Raw genomic sequence first — 22,522 nt, 5'->3', positions numbered from 1 at the left:
TAGTTTATTATGACCAGCTATGATAAGTATATTGCAGCTACTGGCTGAATTGCATACTTTTTACAGATAATATTAAAAACTAAACTGTTGCATCCATAGGCAATTTACGAATTTAACATCTTAACGGTATAAGTATTAAAAAAATCATGATTAATACTAACTTAGAAGTTTTAGAACGGGTAAGTTTGGGTTTACGGCACTTATTTCGAACGAATCACAGAGCATAACGTCATTCAATGAAGATGTACCATGTTCAAAGTTATCATATGCATACCAACTGTGTAGCAAAAGGTGAAATTATATAGTTTGTTAAAATACATATAACTTGGCGGATGAAGAGCACAGGACTATGTTGTACATAGATTGGGTCTACATTCTATAGCTACATAGTATTTTGTCCACTTACCCGAAAACAATACAAAACTTAGCAACGCATAACATCTTAGTTGTTTTAACATACTATTATTGCTATTTAAAATATCAAAATATTTTAGATAGCAAAATAATAATAGCCAGAATGGCAATTTCTCAGTAAATGGTGTTCCCGGCTACACATATACATAACGCCAGTAACCCGTACGTACATTTTATTTGGGTTAAACTTAAACTTAAACTGATCGATCAATGTACGCACTTATAAATCATTCTTATGGAAACGTGAACGTTTTGAAAGTCAGCCCTCCAGCTTGCTGAAGACGGGTTGTCCCTTTCTCTCTTTGAAAATGAAATAACCAAGAGTCCCAAACAGTACCGCCACAACCACGCAAGCTACGACTACTCCTGCAATCAGCCCAGCGTTTACCCCATCGTCACCGGTGTTATCAACTTTGGCGTACTCCATGGCACAGGAAAAAAAGCTGCCGCTGTCCACGGCACAGAAGCGGTCGTACCGACACGCGCGGAACCAGGCGTCGCAGTAGTCAGCGCGGATGGGCATGCCCTCTATCTGCCACCTGTTGTGGTTCGGGTCCGACTCGTTGTAGATGTGGGCCGGGAATTTCCGGTAAAAACCTGGAAGTTCAAATTTTAAATTGAGGTCGTCATTACCTTCGCCAAAACGGAGGTATTGTTTCGTTTGTATGTGTCGATGTGTGTCCATAGTTGGTCCGAGTCCAAATTTATTCCCACAGTCCAAATTTGGATGAATGAATGAATGAATGAATTGTAGATAGGTAGATATGTAGATGAATATATATAAAGATAGAGATAGAGAATATAGATATATAGATAGAGAGATGGATGGATGGATAGATGGATGGATGGATGGATATAGATAGATAGATAGATAGATAGATAGATAAACCAATAAACCAATAGATAGATAGATAAACTAATAGATAGATAGATAGATAGATAGATAGATAGATAGATAGATAGATAGATAGATAGATAGATAAATAGATAGAAACTTCACAATAGTCCACCGATAAACTGAGAAGGGTGCGTTTATGATTTGTAATACATGTACCTGCGTTCGGTTCACATTCGTACAGACAGGCCTCCTGCACGAAGAAGCGCTCACAGGCGGAGCTGAGGGGACCACACCGGTCCCAGTGCCACTCCTTGCCGTACGCTTCCTTGATCTTCTGCGCGGACGAGACGGTGTCCTGGTGACAACAGGAGTAGTCCTTCCAAGGATGGCACTCCGTGAAATTGTCAGGTTCTGGTCCTGGGGCTTCCTGTCAGAAAAATACACGAATCAGATCTGGGTACATATGGCTGTCCTGCCTTTTTTTTTCAAATCAATGAAGCCATGTTTAGATCCAATACTAGTATGTCAACTTTTTATAAAACCGAGAGAGGAAAATTTCGAGGTTCTCAAGATAAAATAAAGGCACAGCAACAAGTTCAGCACTAGGCAAATCGATAACTTTTGCCTGCACAGAATAATTTCATCAGCCTTTTTCTGCCCGAATCGTGCTGTTACATACTAGTAGATCAAGTTGTTGACAACATTCTGCCTGAATACTAAATACCACCAGTCCTCACACCCGAAGTCAGGGGTCATACAAACTAGCATTAGGGCTCATCTCAGAAAACAATATGTAACGTTATAACTATACACAAACCTTATGAAAGTACTCTAAGTGACAGTCATCGGCTGACGGCAGTCCGAGTCTTTCAGCCACTTTGTTGTTGGGATTCTCGGCTTCAAAGAACCACATGGTGAAGGCTTTGCTGAGGTTAGTCTCGTACACGAAGGCGTCGTCAAACATCTTCTCGCACAGTTCCCTCCCGCTGGGGTAGATTTCCTCGAACGTCCTACAGGGTACGTCTGCCAACCATGTAGTTGGAGCAGTTAGCGCGATTATGATGACCAAGATGGCGGCATCCATGGCGAACCCCATGTTCTATGTGGAAAAAAAAACACATACCAGAAACTCTAAGGGCAAGCTGTTGTGCTTTGCTCTTTGAGTTGACTTTACCTTCGGTACAATGGCTGTCTTGAATTTAGTACAACAAATGGCTTTATAAGTTAACAAGTCTAGCGTCTGTACTATCAAGGAGGTTATTTTAACCTCCTTGGTACTATTCACAACCTGACGAGGCCTGCCGGTTACCCCAAGGATAAACACAGTCAAAAACGCCATGTTGACAATAACATTATTGTACGGGATAGAGTCATAAATAATCTTCAGGGAAAATATGGCGCCGTTGATAAATTGGGCGTAGCTATAGCGTTGACTTCCGTTGTCCTTCAGGACTTAAGATGTCTTAGACATAGAGTTTAGGGGCTGTTTACACATGTTAAGGTATTATTCAAACTTACCTGTCAGAATGGCTCTCCACAATATGGACTGAAATACGAGTACTAGCCGACGTGACTTCTTGTTCGACTGGTAACGTTGCACAGTGACAATCCGTTTTTACTAACAATGCGTACCAACCCAGTTCTGGTACCAACCCGTCCAAGGGTACCGCGGTTTATTTAGCATGCTTAACTTAGCATATACCCCAGGGCTAGTCTTTACCTAACTAACTACGCTGGCTTTAGAATAGTACAAAAAGTTTAGCCTTGAGTACAGCGTTGTTAGCCTTGGTCCACTCCTAAGTCGCTACCCCGCCCAGTCGCGACGTTGGAAGGTAGCTGACCATAGGGCCTAATAGGGAGAATAGTTTTGCCACGGAAGTTTGGCCACCATCGGGTTTCATTTGCAAGTGGAAATGTTTCCGTTACAGCGGGCTCACCCTCCTGGCCAATTATCATCTACACCAAGATGGTTATGATTTCGGTAGCGTTTGTGTGTGTGTGTGTGTGTGTGTGTGTGTGTGTGTGTGTGTGTGTGTGTGTGTGTGTGTGTGTGTGTGCGTATGTGATTGAACAGCATAGGCCACAGCTCAGGAAGCTATGGCTGGACTCTCAAATATGTAACATATGTAACCAAGGAGGTTAAAATGATTTTAACCTCCTTGATGTAACTGAGAAAAAGAGAAATATTGATAGATATCAATTATGCAAAAGAAGATGACAGGAATTTCATACTTGGAATCGACAGTTGGAACTTATCTGAGGTGAGCATCGTTGAATAAAGATTGTGTACATTAGGACCTCATTTGCATTAATTATGAGAAATGCTAAAGGAGCTCTTTTTGTGAAGATAAGACTCATACTTTGGACAATTTTTTTTTTTGTGTGGAGAAGATGATACAGTTTATGCAAATGAGGACCTTATTTGCATAATCAATGAGAAACACTCATGACACATCAGTTGCAAAAGTTAAAATCATTTGCCGAGGTATGCGGTTGTGAAACTCTAGTTCACCCTATTCATGCCAAATTCTACTGTCCATAAGGCCTGGTGGAGGTTGGCCCAATGCAAAGGGATACATCAATATAGATATATCAGGAAGTGGGGGAATTGCACTTGGAAGATCAGCCCCAAAAATAAAATTAACAATAAATAACAGTTGGGAAAACTGACCAATGCCAGAAGAAAACACATTTACCTCCCCACCCCCCAAAAGACCCCATGTTTGGAACCAAAATGGTGTGGCCGAAACAATAAGTAAAAGTCAAGTTTCATCAACCATAAGTATATCATAATTCAAGTCATGTATGTTGGACAGGCTAAGGAAGGACAAGAAAAGACAATCGCCAAGTAGAAGATGGAATTGGAGCATGATGGAGTGTCCGCTATGGACGAATAAGAACACTTTAGCATCAAGTACAAGCAAAGGAATCTCAGAAGCAGCAACAAAATCACTACAATCCATTTTGGCAAGTCAAGAGCATGGCACTAGAAGACGAGTGGATCTCTACCTAGAAGTGATGTCGTATCACTTGTGAAGAGGGGAGTATCTACTGAATTCTTTACTGTTTACATCATCAGGAAAGTGTCTCACTGTCCAAACAATTGTGAAATTGCACATCGAAGATAACATGTAGTCTGTGCCTTCCGACAAGTTCCAAAGCGAAATGATTTCCAATTCTGCCTTCAGCTTTTCAAGGCTGACACAGCGCATGTTACAACATTTAGAAACTACGTTTCCAAAAGATGCAATTGGTGAAGTACAAAATGTCTGATAGTCCCCTCTTCCATTTTTTCACATCTGTAGCGAACGTTTACACAGAGTGCTGGAAAACTTCATAACCACCTCATGGTAAAAAGACAGAACTGGCAATACATTTGAAGGAAATTAGCCTTGTATGGGTGCCATCAGTTTACAATATTAGCAGCAATTCTCGGGTGTTTCCAGCATTCTGTCACGTCAGGTAACACAGCATATCATGTCAACTTCTCAGACAGGGGTGAGAAAACATATTCCATGGACCCCGCAACTTGACATGCTTAATTGTTCTGATATGGAGAATGGCTTTGGTTAAATAGTGGGTGTCTCGTCCAGTACACCCATGTTCAGACACCCCCTAACCCTAACATAGGGGTGTTGGAACATAAGGGTGTCAGGATGAAGGGTTATCGGGACATAGGGGTGTCGGAACATAGGGGTACCAGAACATAGGTGTCTCAGAACATAGGGGTGTCACCGTGTCAGAAGATAGGGGTGTCGGAACATAGGGGTGTCAGAAGATAAAGGTGTCGGAACATAGGAGTGTCAGAACTTAGGGGTGTAAGGATGAAAGTGTTTGAACACAGGCATGTCAGAACATAGGGGTGTCTGAATGAAAGTGTGTCAGAACACGGGTGTCAGAACTTAGGGCTATCCCTGTCTCCTCTGGGTTTAAACAGACAAGTTCAAGTTTGTAAGTACATTGTAGGAAGCAACCTAAGATTAACAAGTGTTTGATAGGCTGCTCCTACAGAAATATTGGACATCTTCAATACAACCTGTACCCTGTGATCCCCCTACAATGTTTATACTATCATAGGCATGGCAGTCCAGTGCAAAGATATACAAAAGTGCTTCCTTTTTCATTCAGATTGGGGAAGAACTTTAAGTTTCTGGGGGTGTTAACCAAACTGTGCAACTTTTGAACACTGGTGGCAAGAAATTGGGCTTGACAGTGCGACTATAATAGTAGGGGAAACACCAGGGTACAACAATGGCACACCTCGGACAGTCATGTTCATACAGGTAGGAGTGATACATCGTGGAATTGCTTAAAATGGGAAGAGTATACAAGGAACACATATCATTAGGGCTAGCCAACCAAACGTAACCTAACATTTAACAAGAGCTATACATACAACAGACACAACTTTTTTCCAAAGATGCCTCAAACTTTCTGAAGAAAATGTCAGCATATAAGGCCACACCAATTTTGTAATAAATGTTTTTACTTCTTTTTCATTCATTGATTCAAATTCATTACTTGGTATGGGACAAATTAAGTTCCTGGAAAAAAAAAAATTAAGTGCAAAGCTGTTTTGTTTGAAATATCAAAGCATTTCTCATAAAAAGACAATTAAATTGGTGAGGCCTTATGTCATACTACATATAACAATGTTGAATAGCATTGACCAATGGCTGATGAATGTCAAAGGTCACCTAAACTGTTTCAACATATGAGGGGTATCCCAATATGGAAGTTGTAAGGCTTCAGGTCACTGGCCCAGGCTAGATACATTGAGTGCACAACTACCACTGTGCTGACCAATGGCAAGATAGATTACAGCAGATATGTTGCGGCAATGATTCTATCTGAGATGAGGTTTGAGATTTGAGAAGTGGTAGTCAACTTTCCTTTAGCTTCAACATCAAAAGGAAAAAAGCTTCTCTTTCTATTTAAGTTTCCGTCACCAGTTGTCAGAAACCAGACCTCAAGTCAAAACCAAGCAGGAATACCTAGTTTCTATTTCTGCAAGATTATTCAACGCCTCTTGCAACTTAGGTCTACACAGGGTATCAAGGCAAAAATCTTATGTCTTACAGAACACAAGTATCAAATACAAGACCTGCATAGACAGTAAACAACATTCAACGCAATATCCCGAATAAACCCAGAGAACGGAACTTTCCCACCAGACAAGCTAAGGATCTATAAGAAGACACACAAACGGACATGTATATTGCAAGTCTGTCAAATATTAGCTTTATAAGTTAAACGGCACGTTTGGTTTGTAACATGACTGAAGAATTTTCAGAATTTTGCAACAACAACTCCCAGCCTGTCATCCCTAAATCAACTTTTCAACAAAATTTGACAAGGACAAAAGAATTTGTTTCTAGAGATCTTTTTATTACTGATTTGTCAAAACTTAAAATGCAGCCAGACAAATAAACATTAGTATCATTTACTCTAAGACTAGACAAGAAGGTACAGGCCACATGCCTATGACATCAAATATACACTAGATTTTTTTCCTTGGAAGTAAGTCGACAGACAATACTCATAATATTAGAGGTGTTCTCCTTTCTGTTTTTAACAACAAGAGAACACACGAAGTGGAATTTTGGAAGAGAGCGAAAAACGAGGATGTACAGTAGCTGATTTTTCCTTAGTTTTCTGTCCCTCCATTGACTGAAAATATGCAATTCAGCAACAGTGTTACTACAGCGAATACAAAAGACGTTACACATGTATGACACAAGTGAGCTGAAGACAGAAGAAGCTGGGGAGGTCAGGTCCTACAGCCCACCCACCGTTGTTAAGTGCTTTGATGATGTCTATCCATACCCCAAATTTCCACTGTCATCTGTCCGAGCAAGCAGCTGTGCAGAATGACATGCCACAGTTGTTTACACCTAAACACTGCACTCTTATACAAAAATAACCTAATATTTAGAAATTGGCTAGAGGTACATTTGTCGTATTTATCACAAGGACCTTTTAATCCCCAGCTTTCTGCTCCAGCCATCTTACTATCCCATCTCTTGCTAAAGACACTGACTGCATTGTAAAATAAACAGTAACCGTTCCTGACACAGCTATATTATTGCAATTCATAATAGTATAAAATTACACGCTTCGTGAGGTGAAAGTTCATGATCAAGTCCTTTGGCAATTCAACAGGTCCTTGAGCAGGCTTTTTTTCGGTCGCACACACACGGGTCTCCTGTGTTCTACGTGTACGTGGGTGAAGAAAAACCTGGTACAGAAGATACGCATTTCACACAGGCAGCGTTTGTTGGGGCTTGACAAATCCAGAATTGCATATTTCCAGGAAAGCACCAGGCAGAAACAAACAAGGCTGTTGTTGGTTTCAGTCCAGGTCAATTTTTTTTTTCTATATCGTCAACTCGCAAGTCCGTGCGGTTAAGAGTAAGTTTTGTGTATTTTTTTTATATCAGCGGCGTGGAGGGTAGCGGTCACGAGGGGGCCCGCCACCGGCACCGCCACCCTTGGGGGGAGGGGGACCGCGTCCGCCACCAGAAGGGCCGCCACCACGCCCGGCAGGTGCTCCAGGGCCACGAGGGGGTCCACGGTCTCCGCGAGGGGGTCCGCGATTGTCGCCTCGTCCCCGGCCTTCTCCGCGAGCTTTTTTCTCCTCCACGTTCAGACGGTGTTCTCCACGGAACATGATGGGCTGGAAAATCAACAGAGGGATTCTTAGTCTCTTACAACATCCATATTCATTAAATAACAAGCACTGATCATTTTAATGTTGTTTTCTACATCATAAGGGCCAGGTGGGGGAAAACAAGCATTTCAACCTGTTGTCAGATGTCCAGTCAAGTTTGACATGTCATCTAATAAAGCAAGACGATTTTGGTGACTTTATTTCTAACACAGACATAGACAACTCTCAGTTACTGCTGAAGACATCTTGCTATTGCAAAGCACAGCACAGACTCACCTTCGAATCCAAGATCTTTTGAACTGGCTCCGGGTCATCAAACACGACAAATCCAAAGTTCTGAAACAACCACAAATAACGTTGTTGAAGACAAATACATAACCCCGAGTCTTATCATTCAAGAAGGGACATACCCTGAAAACACTTGACAGATGAGAAACAACCAAAAAGTAAGTTTTGTGTTTAGATGTCTTTCAAATCATACATAGCATCATATTCAATTTCTAAAACCCATTGGTCACAAAATCTAATTTTGGACGCTTAACGGTCTCCAACCTGTGGAAATTGGCTGAGCAATGGTTCTTTTTCAATTTTGAGTTCCAGAATTAGAGAGAGACCAAGACAATTAGTATCAGCTATGATTTGGAAACTCTAGAGACACAAGCTCAGAGTCTTACCGGCACCCTGCCTCCTCCTGACTTAGTGTTGATACGCAGCTCCATCACGTTTCCATAGTCTGCACAAAGGAAAAAAATATTCATATATTCATAATCATAATGACTCCAACTGACATACAGGTTGGCACTGTACGCAGGAGACCCCAGCAAGACATTTACATCTAAATTGAGCACTTCCTTCGGGGATGAAATGAATATATTGTAGCAATACAAAATTTTGTTGCATAACAATTTTAACAGATACAATGGATGGCAATTTACTAAACAGTTCTATTCACTAAGTCTAATATCTATGCTCTTCTTCTATTCATTGGGAACAGGGACTACATAACAAAGTTAAAGTGCGATGACGAAAATGTATGAATCTTCAATGCAAAAGGTTGGAGCACAAAACAAACAGCTTTGTGGTTTTCAGGTCATTTGCCTTTAGATGAGGACTTACGTGCAAAGTGATCCTTAAGTTCGTCCTCGTTGATATCATGCGGTAGGTTTCCGATAAACAGTTGATGACTATCCGGGTAGCGCGATGGGCGCTGCACTCTCGTTTCCGGTCTTCCCTCCTCGCCCTCACCCATCTCGCGCCGACCGGGGCCGCCTGGGCGAGGACGTCGGAAGTCCTGTCCCTCCCGCTGCGGCCGCGGAGCTCGCTGAGGCTGGGGGGCACCAGCATCCCGTGGTTCCGCAGGCTTGGGTGCAACCTGACAATGAATGTTGATGAAGGTCAGGTATCCACGTAATGATGTACTCAATACCAACATCACTCAAGCAACTGGATAGGTTTTAAAAGTGGTCATGTTTTGGACAGTATCCACTGTCTTTTGTCAGCCTGACGTCCCACTGATGAAAGACAGCAAATTCACATTTATCATTTACAGCAGTACACTTAATAAAATAATACCAATATCTGGGGGTTCATCTAAATAAGGAAAGAGGGGCGCTGCGCCCTCTTGTTTCAGCCCAGCGCCCCCTTGTCGAATTCAGATTTTAGCTTAATATCCAGCATACAGCCTTCACTCAGCAATCCACTCTTCCATAAATACATCGAATTCGCTCCCTCGCCTGTGTGTGCTCCCTCTTGTTCAATTTTTTTAGAAAAACCCCTGCTGAGTAATATCACTGCTAAGATCTTAAACAAACGAACAAACATCGTAAACTTGAAAATCAGAAACGTAATCTATACATTCTGTAGTAAAGGTATTGTCATTGGATACAGTGGATCTCTGAAGGAAGAGATCTCAAAATTGAACCCCCAGCCCTGGTTGACTCACCTGTTGTGACTTGATGACTGTCGGGGGCAGTCCCGTTGTTGTAGCCTGGGGAGACGCCGTGGTGTTTTTACTTGCCAGCGCGGCCCACGAGAACTTTTTAGGCTCTGAAAACAAACAACAGTGAAGGGTGAGACAATGTTTCTATCTGTAGTTCATGAGGGTTGGATAAATACAACGTCCGTAAGGCTACAGAACCTAGGGGACTGGTTCTTGGAAATCTGCGGAAGGACAGTTGAAAATGTAATACGCATACTTATTGAGTTGAGGCTCAGTTTTGGCTCAGTTTTAATTCATCGCGAATGTCTTTCAATGCACTGCTACTGCACTCCAGAATTGTTTCAAAACACATTTAAGACCCCTTTGCCCTTCTGTCCTGAAAATGTCCCCGAGAAAACAAATTAATCAAAATTAACATACCCCCCGGAATAAACATACCCCCCCCCCCCCGGACAAATCTTAAAAATCTAATAAACGTACCCCCCCCCCCCCGGAATAAACATACCCCCCGGAAAATTACCAAATTGACAGGTAAACTGCGTCCATGCTACTTCTGTCCAAGGCAAAGAAGATGCTAAACAGGTACGTTTACTTGGGAGATGAGAGTACAGAACATCCCGGCAGGTGAACATGACATACCAGGCTGCTGCTCCTTGGGTGGTTCCGGTTCCTTCACCTCCGGAGCAGTTTCCGGCTGCGGCTCGTAGGGCTCGGGTTCCGGGGTCTCCTCCTGCTCCGGAGGGGGCGCAGGCTCCTCCACTGGTGGCTGGGGAGGAACCACCTCCGGGGGACTCTCCTCCAGATGGATGTCACCATTACTGCAGATAACCAAGGGTGAGAACATCAACCAACAGTCACAACATCATCATGTTAATCATGATGTTAAGAAATAAATTTTCATTGCAAATTCCAGCCCAAAGGCTAATTGGAAGTCAGGTTCATCTAAATCGGGAAAGAGGGGCACTGCGACCTCTTGTTTCAGCCCAGCGCCCCCATGTCAAAGTCAGATTTTAGCTTAATCCCCAGCACACAGCCTTCCCTCAGTGATCGATTTTTCCAAAAATACATAGAATTCGCTTCCTTGCCTGTGTGTGCTACCTCTTCTTGAATTTTTCTAGAAAAACCCCTGGTCCGAAATAACAGGAAAAAGACTAACAAACAGTGAACAATATCTCTGTCAACTTGTTTTGGTTTGATTTCCCATTCTTGATCATTGGAAGATGAAAATATCCCACTCGTTCTGTAATGTGTGTGTTCTGGGATGTCAATATGCAGGGTTCTCCCCAGACAACGGAACAACGGCGTCGCGCCGGGATACTCCTGGCTCGGCGCCGGTATACTCATTTTGAAATCTAGGTGTTTCTTTCCTATTTTCCTGGATAATTTAGTAAAAATTCACGAAAATACGCAGAATTCTGGGCCGAGTGGCGTCACTTTTTCCGTCCGCATTGTCTGTAAAAACTTGTGAATGGATCGGATACTCGAAAAAACAATGGGCCATTTTCGCTACAACGCCGGTGACAAAAGAATCTCATTATTGGTTCAGCATCCGACTCCCCTAAATCCTATTTTCATGCAAACAATGCTAATTGTCTGTATTTACTTCAAGAATCACAGCCAACGGGTCAGAAATAAGTTTATTTGGAGCTACACGTTTGTGAAAAAAATTATCAGCTTACCGCCAGTGCGTCATGGTCTCTGCAACATTCCTCAAAAATCGGTAAGCAGCAGAAAAATGCCTGGTTCATTGCAGCACAACTACATTTGAAAATATCGTGTGGGGTTTGTTTCACATTCGGTATTATTTTGTACCAAAACCGATTAAAAAAGGCAGAACATTGTTTGTTGACAGCACTCTACTCTCAGAGCACATGGCTGACGAAATATAATTTCTGCCTTTTTATTCTAACTAAATCGGCGATCCAGTCGAAAAATGGCGGCTTCATTTTAGCAATATTAACCATAAAAATACAGTACATGGTGTTATTTCGCTTTTGGTGTTGGTTATTAAGTCCCAAACCCGGCGAATAGCTGCTATTCTTCAGGATCGCTGCTACAATGCACGAGGCTCTCATCCGAGCCGCCATTTTGTTTTTCTGTTTATGTGCCTAGACAGAAAATAGCCTCACATTTCACTGCAGATTACGGGCTTTAAAATTTGATGTTATGAGCATGAAAAAAAATATCAATCTTTTAGAAAACTACATTATAGAAGGATTTAATATTTATTTGAAAGTTCAAAGGATCATGTTTATTTTCTTTTATTCAGATGTGTTTTTTGAGGTCAATATTTTCTTTGAATCTACGGCTTGGAATGTCAATTATATGCTATAGTGGAACGTTCCATTTTCTCAGACTGAAAGGGGCCTTGGACCTAGAGGTTTTGCAGGAAACTTTTCAGTGTATGTTGGGATTTTGATGAGTGAAATGCTTAAAAAAATCATAACATTCTATATTAGAAAATGCACAGGTTTCTGTTGTCTTCTTTTTTATAGTTTTTGATGTGTTATTCTATCAACTTGAAAAAAATTAAAGTTATTTATTAATACATCATTGTAATGAGAAGGTTTGGCCCAATGTAACTGAATGTTTTCCATTGTGATTTGCCTCAAGTTCCAAGTAGAAAATACATGACTTGGAGTTGTGTACACTATTTCTCTTGTTGAATTTGAAGGCACCGTTGGCCCCCGGTAAGGGGTCATAGCGCGGAACCTATGCCCATTTTTTTTTTCAAATTCAGAAATTTTGTCAGTTTATATCCTTAGCATGAGGTTATTTGCATTTTTCTATATATGTGACAGGGATGAATGTAGTGTCCTTTGCCTACCTGATTGCATCTTCTTTCCCAAGAGCAGATGATGAAGATTAAGCAAAAGCCAGCAAGATGATGTCAGAAAGATATGTAATAAAAGTGTATGTGTTTTCAAAATAGTGTTGGCTTCTTCGGAAGATTTTTCCTGCCTCTTTTGTTTCTGATTGTAGGTAAAAAGAAAACCTGAAGTTTAGGAAATGGCCTCCAATTGTACTTGAAACAGCCTAAATGCTAAAGCTTCCTCCTCCGGAGGGGGGGCACCCCCCCCTCCGAGCCACCCCCCCAGCGCCGCGCCGAGGCGCGTCGCCTCGGGTGCTTCGCACCCTCCTCCGGTATACTCTAAATTTCTGGGGAGAACCCTGATATGAGAGTAGTTTCTTCCTGTAAACATTTCTGTTGTATTTTCAAGTCTTTCAACTACCTATTTGCTCTTCACATTCTCTGTACACTTCATACTTGTGGGAAGTACTGTAAACACATTTGAGTTTGCATGGTTCTAGTTTCGCGGTGGGAAGAAAATGGAGTATTCGCGGTGGTTTTAAGTTCATGTTTTAAACAATAGTAGACGAGAGCATAGTAGCGCAAAAAGTCCATGGTGGTTTTAAGTTCCCGGCGAAGAGCTTGCCACGAAAACCGCTAACATAAAACGAAAACAAACATTTCTGCATTTACAGTATTCTGTATTTCATACGTGTGGAAAGTATTCTCCTTCCCTTAGTAACATACCTTACGGTCTGCTGTGGTTCGAACACGGCGGGTTCCAGGGGCGACTGCTCGGGCGCAGGAGGCTTGGTGGGCTCAGGCTCTGCCTCGATCTCACCCTCCGACTCTGGAACATCACAAATATCGGTCAGCACTGTTAACACAACAAGGCAAGCAGAGATGGCAGACTTCGCCCTCATACCGCATTGCAACTCTTCCGGTCTTTCAGACTAAAAGACTGTCAAAAGTGTTCAAGAAGACCACTCAGTGGACTGATCAAATCTGGTCTATGTGGACAAGATTTTTAGTGCTTGTGTCAATGGGATAAATTGTCAGGACATCAAAAACTGGTCACATTGCCCAGGTGGTCCTTATGAAGAGGTGGTCCCTAGTACTGTAGTAGCACCAAGGATGTATGACAATATTGCACTGTGTATGCCACAAATATACCAACAGACAAGCACCAAAAATACTACATTCCTCTGGGTAAAGGCATTAGTATGCCAGAAGGGTGATGCATACTTTATCAATATGACACAGCCTGTCCTTCCTACCCAGGAAGACTGCTTCCTGTTACAAAAATTATTATTCAGAAACAATTTACTGTTTTCGTACTCTTTAGGTCCTTTAATTGGATTTAGTTTCTCTGCCATTTGTGAATGCTGCTATCAATTATTGTGTTTTCACAACCATGCCTCTAGAAATTAGTCAAGCAGATCCATGTGACAACAAATTTCTAAACTAAAAAGGATTTCAAGCTACAATTTCAGCTTCTGAAAAATTAACGATGCTGTTAGGAAGCGCATACAAGCTAGGCGACAGCCTTGATTTTATGGAAGACATCTGTGCGCAGACTGGCCGGTGTCCAGAACACAAATTCCACTCCCTTTAACAGATGGGTAACAACGCTTGCACCAAGGTAATGGGGGTGGATACCGGTTCGCTGGACCTGATTCGGACCTTTATATCTTCCAAGAACCGAGTCCAAAAAACCTGAAAGCCAAAACCTGAGTCTAAAAAAACCTGAACAAAGTACAAATAATTTTTCTATTTTGTTCGATAAAAAGCTTTTTGAGTCTCCCCTCTGACAAAAAAGGCATTTTAAATAAGTGCAACATTCAAATATCAAACACTGGTTTGTCTTGAAAGTCTTCTCACCAAGAAAATTTTATAGTCGTACGTGTCAGTATTAATTCTCTATGCTTAATATTGGTCTAATAAAACAAAACATCAACTGAACAGGATCAGGTTCAGGTCCGGACCCGAACCTAAATCTCTGGACCTAAACTTGGACTTGGACCTTATTAAGCCGAACCGGTATCCACCCCTACAAGGTAATAGATTGATACAAATCAGTGAGTCACCCATCGTAAAACTTTTAAAGGAGAAGTTCACAAATATGAAAATGTAGTCATGTGTCCTATGCGTGAAATTTTTGTGTGGGTGTGCGCACTGAAACATCAGAAGATGCCATTTATAACATCATATTTATGTTAACATTAAAGTTCATCTGTGCTGGTAGTCAACAAAATACAGAGTAAAGAATTTCTTCCAACACAAAAATTTTTTTTGATTGTCCTAGTACAGTCATTAACATACAGGGCCAGCAGTATAAACTTTCTGGCAATAATTACCAATTGTTGTCTTTAAGGTCAAGTGTTCCAGTTGTGTGATACTTGAATTCTGAGGAGGACTTCAGTTTGAAAATTTGTTGTGCTAATCATTTGTGTTAAAACAAAGTCTTTACTCTGTAATATCAATGTTGCTTTTGGTAAGGATTTTTCATGATGCGTTCACAACTCACCCCCTGCGCGCTCCTGTGCCTCGTAGTCCGAGTCTTCGAACACCTCATCCTGGTAGCGGAAGATGTCGTTGTGCACATAATACTTTTTCGGTGACTGCGGGGCCAGCACGAACGTCTGCATGAAGCGACGCATGGGCTCGCCGTTGTTCGACAGTTCACCAGTGACCTGGAACAATGGATATGGAATTGACAATTTCCTCTTTCCATGTTATCTAATCTTCAGCATCAAAAATCATGACACCGCAAATATGTGTTTGTATAGTATTGTTTATACAAGGAACTTCGAACACGGCCATAACTTCCTTTCCATTCCTAATGTGAAATCAAACACAGTACCTGCACCACGACGCCGTTCCCCAGGGTGGGGTGGCTGTCCACCTGCCGGATCTTGGCGTGACAGTCGCGGAAGTTCAGCGACATGATCTTCTTGTGGATGTCCTGCTGACCAATCACCGGGTCCTCCACGTGCTCGCCGGAGTCGCAGCTGGCGTGCAAGAACGACGAGTTATGGCTGTAAAACCTGGAGGGGATAAACACAAGACATGAGTTACGCCGACCGATAGTTTACATCAACCCTTTCCACTCCTGTAACTACATGGTCACCTCTCCACCACAAACTTACAACAGCGCAAATATATTTTGAATGTATAAATTTTGTGCCTCGTTTTTAAAGCTTATTTTGTTATCTGCTGTTTTCAGATTGCAGTTGTGGTTTTTTTTAAATAAAATGTACTTCACACTTGAAATTTTCTCATTCACATTCGTGCATAGAGTTTAGGTGAAGAAAAACAAGGCTTTTTTCAGTCACTGTGAAAATGAAAGTCGTCTCCCTATTATCTGGGCTAAAACTGGTACCGTTGCTGAAATCTGTGCATTGCGCAAAAATATCCGGCAGGCATCCTGCAACAGTAGGCTTCGAAGACAGATGGATTTGTCATCAACTTGGAAAAAGTCCAAATTTGCTGAAGGAAGAGAATTTAGACATAGTGGGAGCAGACACACATACTGACGTCATCGTTTAGGGATTACTTGAACAGTCAGTCTCACACTGGCTGTAACTAACCAGCCTAGACAGGGCGGCTCCCTGGATGGTACCTTGGCAAGCACACATCAAAATTATGTGGCCTATATATGGTACTTACATGGGAACAAACCAGAAGTAATGACTGGTTGGTGTGATGCAAATATCATGCAATATTTCTTATATCCCAATATTATAAATCTACATATCTTTTTTTATGTCTTTTATAGGTTATCAAGAAAAGATGCAACGGAAATGCTGATAATATAACTTATAACAAATAATAATGGTTAACATAGTTCTTTCTACACAACCAAAGAGTTAATACCTAGCTTAAGTTTTGCTGGACCATCTGTCACCTTCCTCAGTAGCCTGGGCGCCATCCTTCGCTAAATCTTTTTGAGTTAGCAAGCAAAAAGATTGAACCAGCGGATACTACATAAGATGGCACCCAGGCTACTTCTTCAGGGAACAGGTTTTACTTCACCATGCAGCTAGATGTGATGGACTGTCACCGAAATGACACCAGTACAATCTCTTTGGTTGTACATGAAGAATTCTGTTAACCAGTAACACACAAACCTGAAGCAACAATTCACAGAAATAAGAAGTAATCCTTACCTGTGCAGGTGTTCTGGTGCTTGGTTGAGAAGAGTATAATACTGCCGCACGAATTCCCGCCCCACGCACTGCGAGCTGACGTGCAGCTCCCGCACGTCGCGCGTCACAGTGCTTTGGGGACTGTCGGTTGTCATGACCATGACCATCTGATCAGACCTGGTGCTGTAACAAAACAAACAAAACAGGGAACATAAGAATGATTAGCTTAGATGGTATAGAAAACTTTCCACAAATTGCCTATGTTTTTAACATTTGAAAGTCCTATCATGGAACACTGCAGAATTATAAATTTCCTCATCAATTGCACATATAATCTCAAAAACCCGGAAGATCTGTCATACACTTTTTGAACAAAATTGGCTGCTGCAGTTTATACAATGTGCTGTTGGGGGCCTTAAAATATGCCTTCTTCACGAGACGAAGATCTACCATCAAAAACGGTTACTTGAAATCTAACAAATTCTGCAGTAGGACAGTCGAAAAAGTAATGCCCTGGGACTGAGTTGGAATAAAATTTTAGCCTGGCTCAGCAATGGACACCATGTACATGAAACATGGTATACCTAGCCATAAATTGTAATGTTGGATGTTGCTATTTATAGTAACCATTAAGTATTTTGGGTAAGTGATGCCAAAATCTAGCTGATGCTTTACCTGCAAAAAGGCTGCAGGTTTTTATCGCCTATAGTATTAAGTTACTGTCCATGCAGATTCCATCTTGTAATTGCCAGAATTAAGCCTGTTGCTGCGACACCAGTGAGTCTTGTCCAGGGAAAGGGCAGGTGGTCAGCTCCGGTCATTATTTCATGCCAACCTTTTAACATTGTGTCCATGGAAACTGTGAGACCAGGGGAGATATGTAGTCATGGCCAGAATGACCCCTTAGGCCTCGGAAAAAAATGTTTTGTTTCCGTTTAACTCATCGACCCTGCCGACCCAGCCTTTTACGGGACATGAACCTTTTCATTTGACATCTGAGTGACAAAAATGTTCCCATTTCTTTTGTAATAGAATGATATAAACTGTATTTGTTGGATCACTAGCTACTGACCCCAATTTTTTAAGGACCATAGTAGGAAACACAATATTTATGTTCTTAGGCCTTACCTGCATTTTTACCATCAACAATTCACTAGCTTTCTCATGTATATGCTTTACAATTTCAATACTTAGTGAGAGCAAAAATTATGATTTGTTCCCTCCTAACTGACTACATTTTTACTTTGGTTTGTGCTATATGTCCTCTCATGCTTAAAACAGATGGAAGGTACAATTATCGTTAATTGCATCCGTGTAAAATTGATTCTTTTCCCATTTCTGAAGTCAGATGGCTGACATTGCACCTTGCACTGAACTTTCCTCGAAAAAGCACAGAGTAGGATAATATTGGCTTTCATATTAATATACATCTTTCAACCCGGTAACAAACATGATATCCACCTTCTCTTCTTGTGTTTAAAAGCTATAGTAAACAGATCTCTTCTTAAAATAGCCAACATGTGATTGTCTAAAACTGGTCTGCACGTAAGACCCTGTGTTGCGTTACAAAGGAATAATTGCACTCGCATGTTTCAGTTAGCAAAACCACTGAACAGAAAAACTCATTCCAAACGCCTTCCCACAGTGAGGTGTTCTGGTCACAAAGCGATATTCCACAGATGTGGGTAGAACTGCATGTAATCATTTTAACCTTGCACCCCGCTCGTGATTTATTGGGCGGTTACAGTGACAAAGCCACGCCTGAAACAAAGGCTATAACCTGTCTGCAGCCTCCCTTGACGTTGATGAGAAATCGACTGGAAAACGGTCCCGACATGCGATCATTCGATGCCATTGATGTCTACAAGGCTGCTCATTGTGATAGGCAGATCAGGTTTAGCTCTGCCTTAAACCTGCTATCTTTCATATTGAACAGTAGCCATGCATCTCATTAATGTAAAATTCATTGCGTACCCATTTCCCAGTCTTCAATTCATCGCACAATTTTGATTAAAAAATTCTTTGCTGGCAGCAATTTACTTCAAAGACGCAGCACTTTTTTCCACTCTACACACGGAGACATTCCGACCCCTGCTCTCATAGCGTGTTGGTTTGCATTTTTTGTTTGTTTCATTTTCCTTTTAAAAAAAGACTAAAGGATTAGAACATCCACAGCGTAGTCACAAAGCCTATCCAACACAGCTGCTACCTGTCCAAACCAGAGATCCCCCCCCCCCCCATCGAAATGTTTGATCTGCGACAATCAATCACATCCTCATCACTTCACAAACCTCTGGTGAGATAAAATCGGAACACTACTTCCCGCTACGAAAATGGCATACGAGAATACAACCTCGTCAAGGTGCTACCGTTAAGTCCGGTACTGTGCACCACTTAGTGTTTACAACTCTGAATTAGTCTAACATAAAGAGAATCAATACATCAAAGTAAGAATGGAGACAAGGAAAGGATTGGAACTGTCCATTACAAAAGTGGAACAAGGTAATCACAGATGGCAAACTCTAATCCATACCGCTTTGCAAGCCTTCCAGTCCCACAAACAAAATAGCAGCGGAGAAGATATATGCTGCATAATATATTGTGCACATGCAGGCAAACAGGTGCAGTTACGTTCTTGCACGCATATACAAATGCACACACATATGCAGAAACGTGCACACTGTAAACATGCACAAATTGGCCAAAAACACTACTTGCCCAAAATGTCTGCCTACCTGTGTGCTTAGGCCAAAATATAATTCATCAATCTAAAGATCTGGTATGAGGATTGCTATCTTCACACTCTGCTGTATATTTACCAGTGAATATGTTATCAAAAACACTTTTCATACACTTTAGGCAAATCTGACATGAATAAAATTTTCAAATGCAAACAGGATTCCAGTTGTTGTAAACACGTGTGGTCTTTTTCAATACATATGTAAAATGAACATCTTTTTTCCAATATTATTTTCTGCAGTGCTGAAGCTACTGAAAGTTGTACATATACCAACCACATCCCAATTGTCGGTGCCAATTTCTTTCCTGGTAAGTGAAAGTTTTGCCCCCCTCCCCCATTTGTCCATGTCCAGATTCCCCACATGGTGCAGGTTGGCCCACACAGTAACATGCCTGCCCTTTGTTGTTATAATTCATTAATTGACACAATGCCCCCTGAACCCTTGCACCTGTCTTTTCAACATTTTTACAGGGCTTCCCAATCAATCATAGACAGAACAAGCCAAAAAATGTGCCTGATAAGTTGGCTGAAGATTTTTTTCTACTAGGGTGAAAATATTGAAGAGTGGAGATTTTCCTTTGTGTGCTTTGTAATTTGAGGGAAGTCGATGTTAGTCATCATTTTCCTCTGGTCTACCCCCACAGTCATGGTCTTTCTTTGACGAATATCTGACCATTTGAAACACATTGTAAGGTTGTTACACGTTAGAAAATGGACATCTTGTCCTATACAAAGTTGGAAGAGGGATTACATTTTTGAGGGGTGGATTTTTCGCTCCACCTTGAGGCCTTGAACAGTCTGGACGGGCACGTGACCGAAACCGAATATAGAAGTGATTCCTCCTTGGCTTCATTTGGCCTTGTTTTATCACGTCTTACTCACGCAACCCCCCAGACTTTATCGCCAGAGTGTGCATCTTGAGTCAAGGTATGAAATACCTCTACTTCGGCCATTCATACGAGTAACAGGAGCCGTGAAATTCTAGAAATGTTCGCGGTACATCTGCGACAGACACTCAAGATCTGCCCCCTCACTACCCAGGACAATGTGGGGAGGGCAAGAAAAAAAACGAACGAACATGGAACAAATTCTTCAGCACTATACTTGTAAAAATAAGCCCTAGAGTAGCTGCTACAAGACTACTACCACTGTAAAACCACCACGGAATGTTCCAGAAAAGAGAAATCCAAGATGGTTCCCAAAATTTCGATGAGCTACGCTCGCTGCGCGATTCCCGATCTTACAAAATGAATGGTTGGACTTCTCCATTCACGTTTGGTGGAAACGCACAATAAACAAAACTGTTCAACCCAGTAGTAGAGCTTCCAGAAAAATAAGTGATAAAATGTTAGACAGGGTTCGGGAAAAAAGGTTCAGCGGTATTAGGAATAGGCGAAGATGACGAATAAATTCTTCGGTAAATAATTTTTTTTCAATGTCCAAAGCGTGTGGACAAGGAACCCGGTCTATCAACATGGCGAGGGGCACCCCTCTGTCGCGAACATGCCACAGAAAACCTGTTTAAACGGACTAAATTCGGTACTTACTCACCAAAACTTACCTTTCGATTGGAAGTGGAGAGCTCTAGTCTAAAATCCTAAAATTTCATGGAGGAAATTCAAGGTTCTGGTGTTAAAATCGTTACGGAAACGTGATGTTCTCCGAGAGTACAGATTGCGCCGCACATGCACCGTGCGCAATGCTGTCAATTTCTGCGTTAACCCTGCAGCTCTCCCATAGCTAACCCCCTGATTGGTCAATCGTGGCGGAAAAATAATTATTTCTTTCTCATGATTGGTCGCTTATGAATCAATCTAAGCTGTCATTGGTCAATTCGAGTGTGTTCACAGAGAAATACAAATTTGGGCGGTGCGCGCAACCCACCCCTGTTAAACCACTTGGGAAACCCCGGCAAACAGAAATTTACCGGATGTGATCCTGACGTCACGAATTTCCCGCGAAAATGTGTTTGCACGTTACAACTTTTCGCGCGCAACAGTTCGGGAGTGGCAAGCGCCTTCCGGTGCAGAGTTGCCGCGGGCAAACCTATGTCTTCCATTAACCATTTCATGACGTTAACAAAGCAAAATAGGTGTTGGCACAATGAACATGACTTATAAGAAAGAACCTAAAACGTTCAGGGGTCACTGTGACACACCTTGCGAACACAAAACAATGTAGTCATCGGTGATCATCGGTATACAGTATACTGAGTCACTTCTTGTTTCTATAAGGCCATGTTGATTTTATTATACGGATGACATCCTCTGGGAACCCCAAAACTGATGCGAGCGTGCGAATAAAAAAAAAGTTTGCAAAAAAAAAGTTGCCTTCACTATGAAATCTGTGTGGTCAGGAACAAAACATAACGTTAACACACAGAGTATAGTTATATCGGATAATGGTTCTTCATTTTTGTTCTTTCACATCTCCTTCTTTGACTTTGGAATTGATTTTGTCATTCTACGACATTAGTATCCGTTTTCTGAAATATTTCGTTGCAATTTACAGCATGTATTTTCTAATTTTGTTCTTTACGATTTACAGTATAGCCGAAAACTTTTTTTCTAACGGACGAAAATTGATGCGCGCGTGGATGTCATCCATATAATCAAATCAACATGGCCTAACGTACAATCACTATAGGAGGTGCTGACTGCATAATAAGGCTCTTTGTTGGATAGACGCCAACTCAAGTTGATATATAGCGGCATGTTGTCATCGGGTGGCCATGGGCCGGATCCGGCGAAGGCCATTGTATACTGGCCACTCATGGTCAGTACGTACTGTACCGGGGCCGGGTCAAGGTTAGCCTCTACCAGGCTCCACGGGTTGCTGGAAAAAATCGGAGAAATTGGCCAGATAGACAGATAAGTTGCCCCCAGAGGAGTTACAGTTCAAGTGCGACCCGGGACTAGCATTTCAGATTTATTTCAGCGGTAAATTTCAACTATTTTTCTAGCGGAACCTAGCCTAGTAGAG

The 22,522-nt window shown here is 41.7% G+C and overlaps 2 protein-coding genes and 1 long non-coding RNA gene across 5 annotated transcripts; all 3 read right to left on the bottom strand.

Annotated features, from left to right (window-relative positions):
• Positions 1-46: 46 nt before the first annotated feature.
• LOC136448537 (uncharacterized) lies at positions 47-3,985 on the bottom strand. Of its 2 annotated transcripts, none has more exons than XM_066448139.1 (4): positions 2,767-3,985; positions 2,070-2,351; positions 1,469-1,679; positions 47-1,011 (listed from the first exon to the last, which is right to left on the bottom strand). In XM_066448139.1, the coding sequence occupies exons 2-4, from the start codon at positions 2,346-2,348 to the stop codon at positions 674-676; spliced, it is 828 nt and encodes a 275-aa protein (XP_066304236.1). In that variant the 5' UTR covers positions 2,349-2,351; positions 2,767-3,985; the 3' UTR covers positions 47-673. The 2 variants fall into 2 exon arrangements, with proteins under 2 accessions (XP_066304236.1, XP_066304235.1); XM_066448138.1 differs by having other exon boundaries at positions 2,771-3,290.
• A 2,634-nt stretch (positions 3,986-6,619) lies between these two features.
• LOC136448532 (ras GTPase-activating protein-binding protein 1-like) lies at positions 6,620-21,273 on the bottom strand. 2 transcript variants are annotated; one of them, XM_066448134.1, is made up of 11 exons: positions 21,092-21,273; positions 16,822-16,983; positions 15,516-15,699; positions 15,180-15,345; positions 13,400-13,502; positions 10,501-10,679; positions 9,865-9,968; positions 9,039-9,294; positions 8,597-8,655; positions 8,199-8,258; positions 6,620-7,928 (listed from the first exon to the last, which is right to left on the bottom strand). In XM_066448134.1, exons 2-11 carry the CDS (start codon positions 16,965-16,967, stop codon positions 7,689-7,691), a joined length of 1,497 nt encoding a protein of 498 aa, XP_066304231.1. In that variant the 5' UTR covers positions 16,968-16,983; positions 21,092-21,273; the 3' UTR covers positions 6,620-7,688. The 2 variants fall into 2 exon arrangements, with proteins under 2 accessions (XP_066304231.1, XP_066304230.1); XM_066448133.1 differs by having other exon boundaries at positions 21,102-21,273.
• LOC136448538 (uncharacterized) lies at positions 11,485-12,858 on the bottom strand. The gene is made up of 2 exons (XR_010757893.1): positions 11,839-12,858; positions 11,485-11,619 (listed from the first exon to the last, which is right to left on the bottom strand). It is a non-coding gene; the product is annotated as an uncharacterized lncRNA (long non-coding RNA).
• Positions 21,274-22,522: the final 1,249 nt, after the last annotated feature.

Source organism: Branchiostoma lanceolatum, chromosome 14 (genome assembly GCF_035083965.1).
Source record: "Branchiostoma lanceolatum isolate klBraLanc5 chromosome 14, klBraLanc5.hap2, whole genome shotgun sequence".
In the NCBI taxonomy this organism is placed as follows: domain Eukaryota; kingdom Metazoa; phylum Chordata; class Leptocardii; order Amphioxiformes; family Branchiostomatidae; genus Branchiostoma; species Branchiostoma lanceolatum.
Note: the sequence above shows the minus strand (reverse complement) of the source record. Positions and strands in the feature narration are given on the sequence as shown.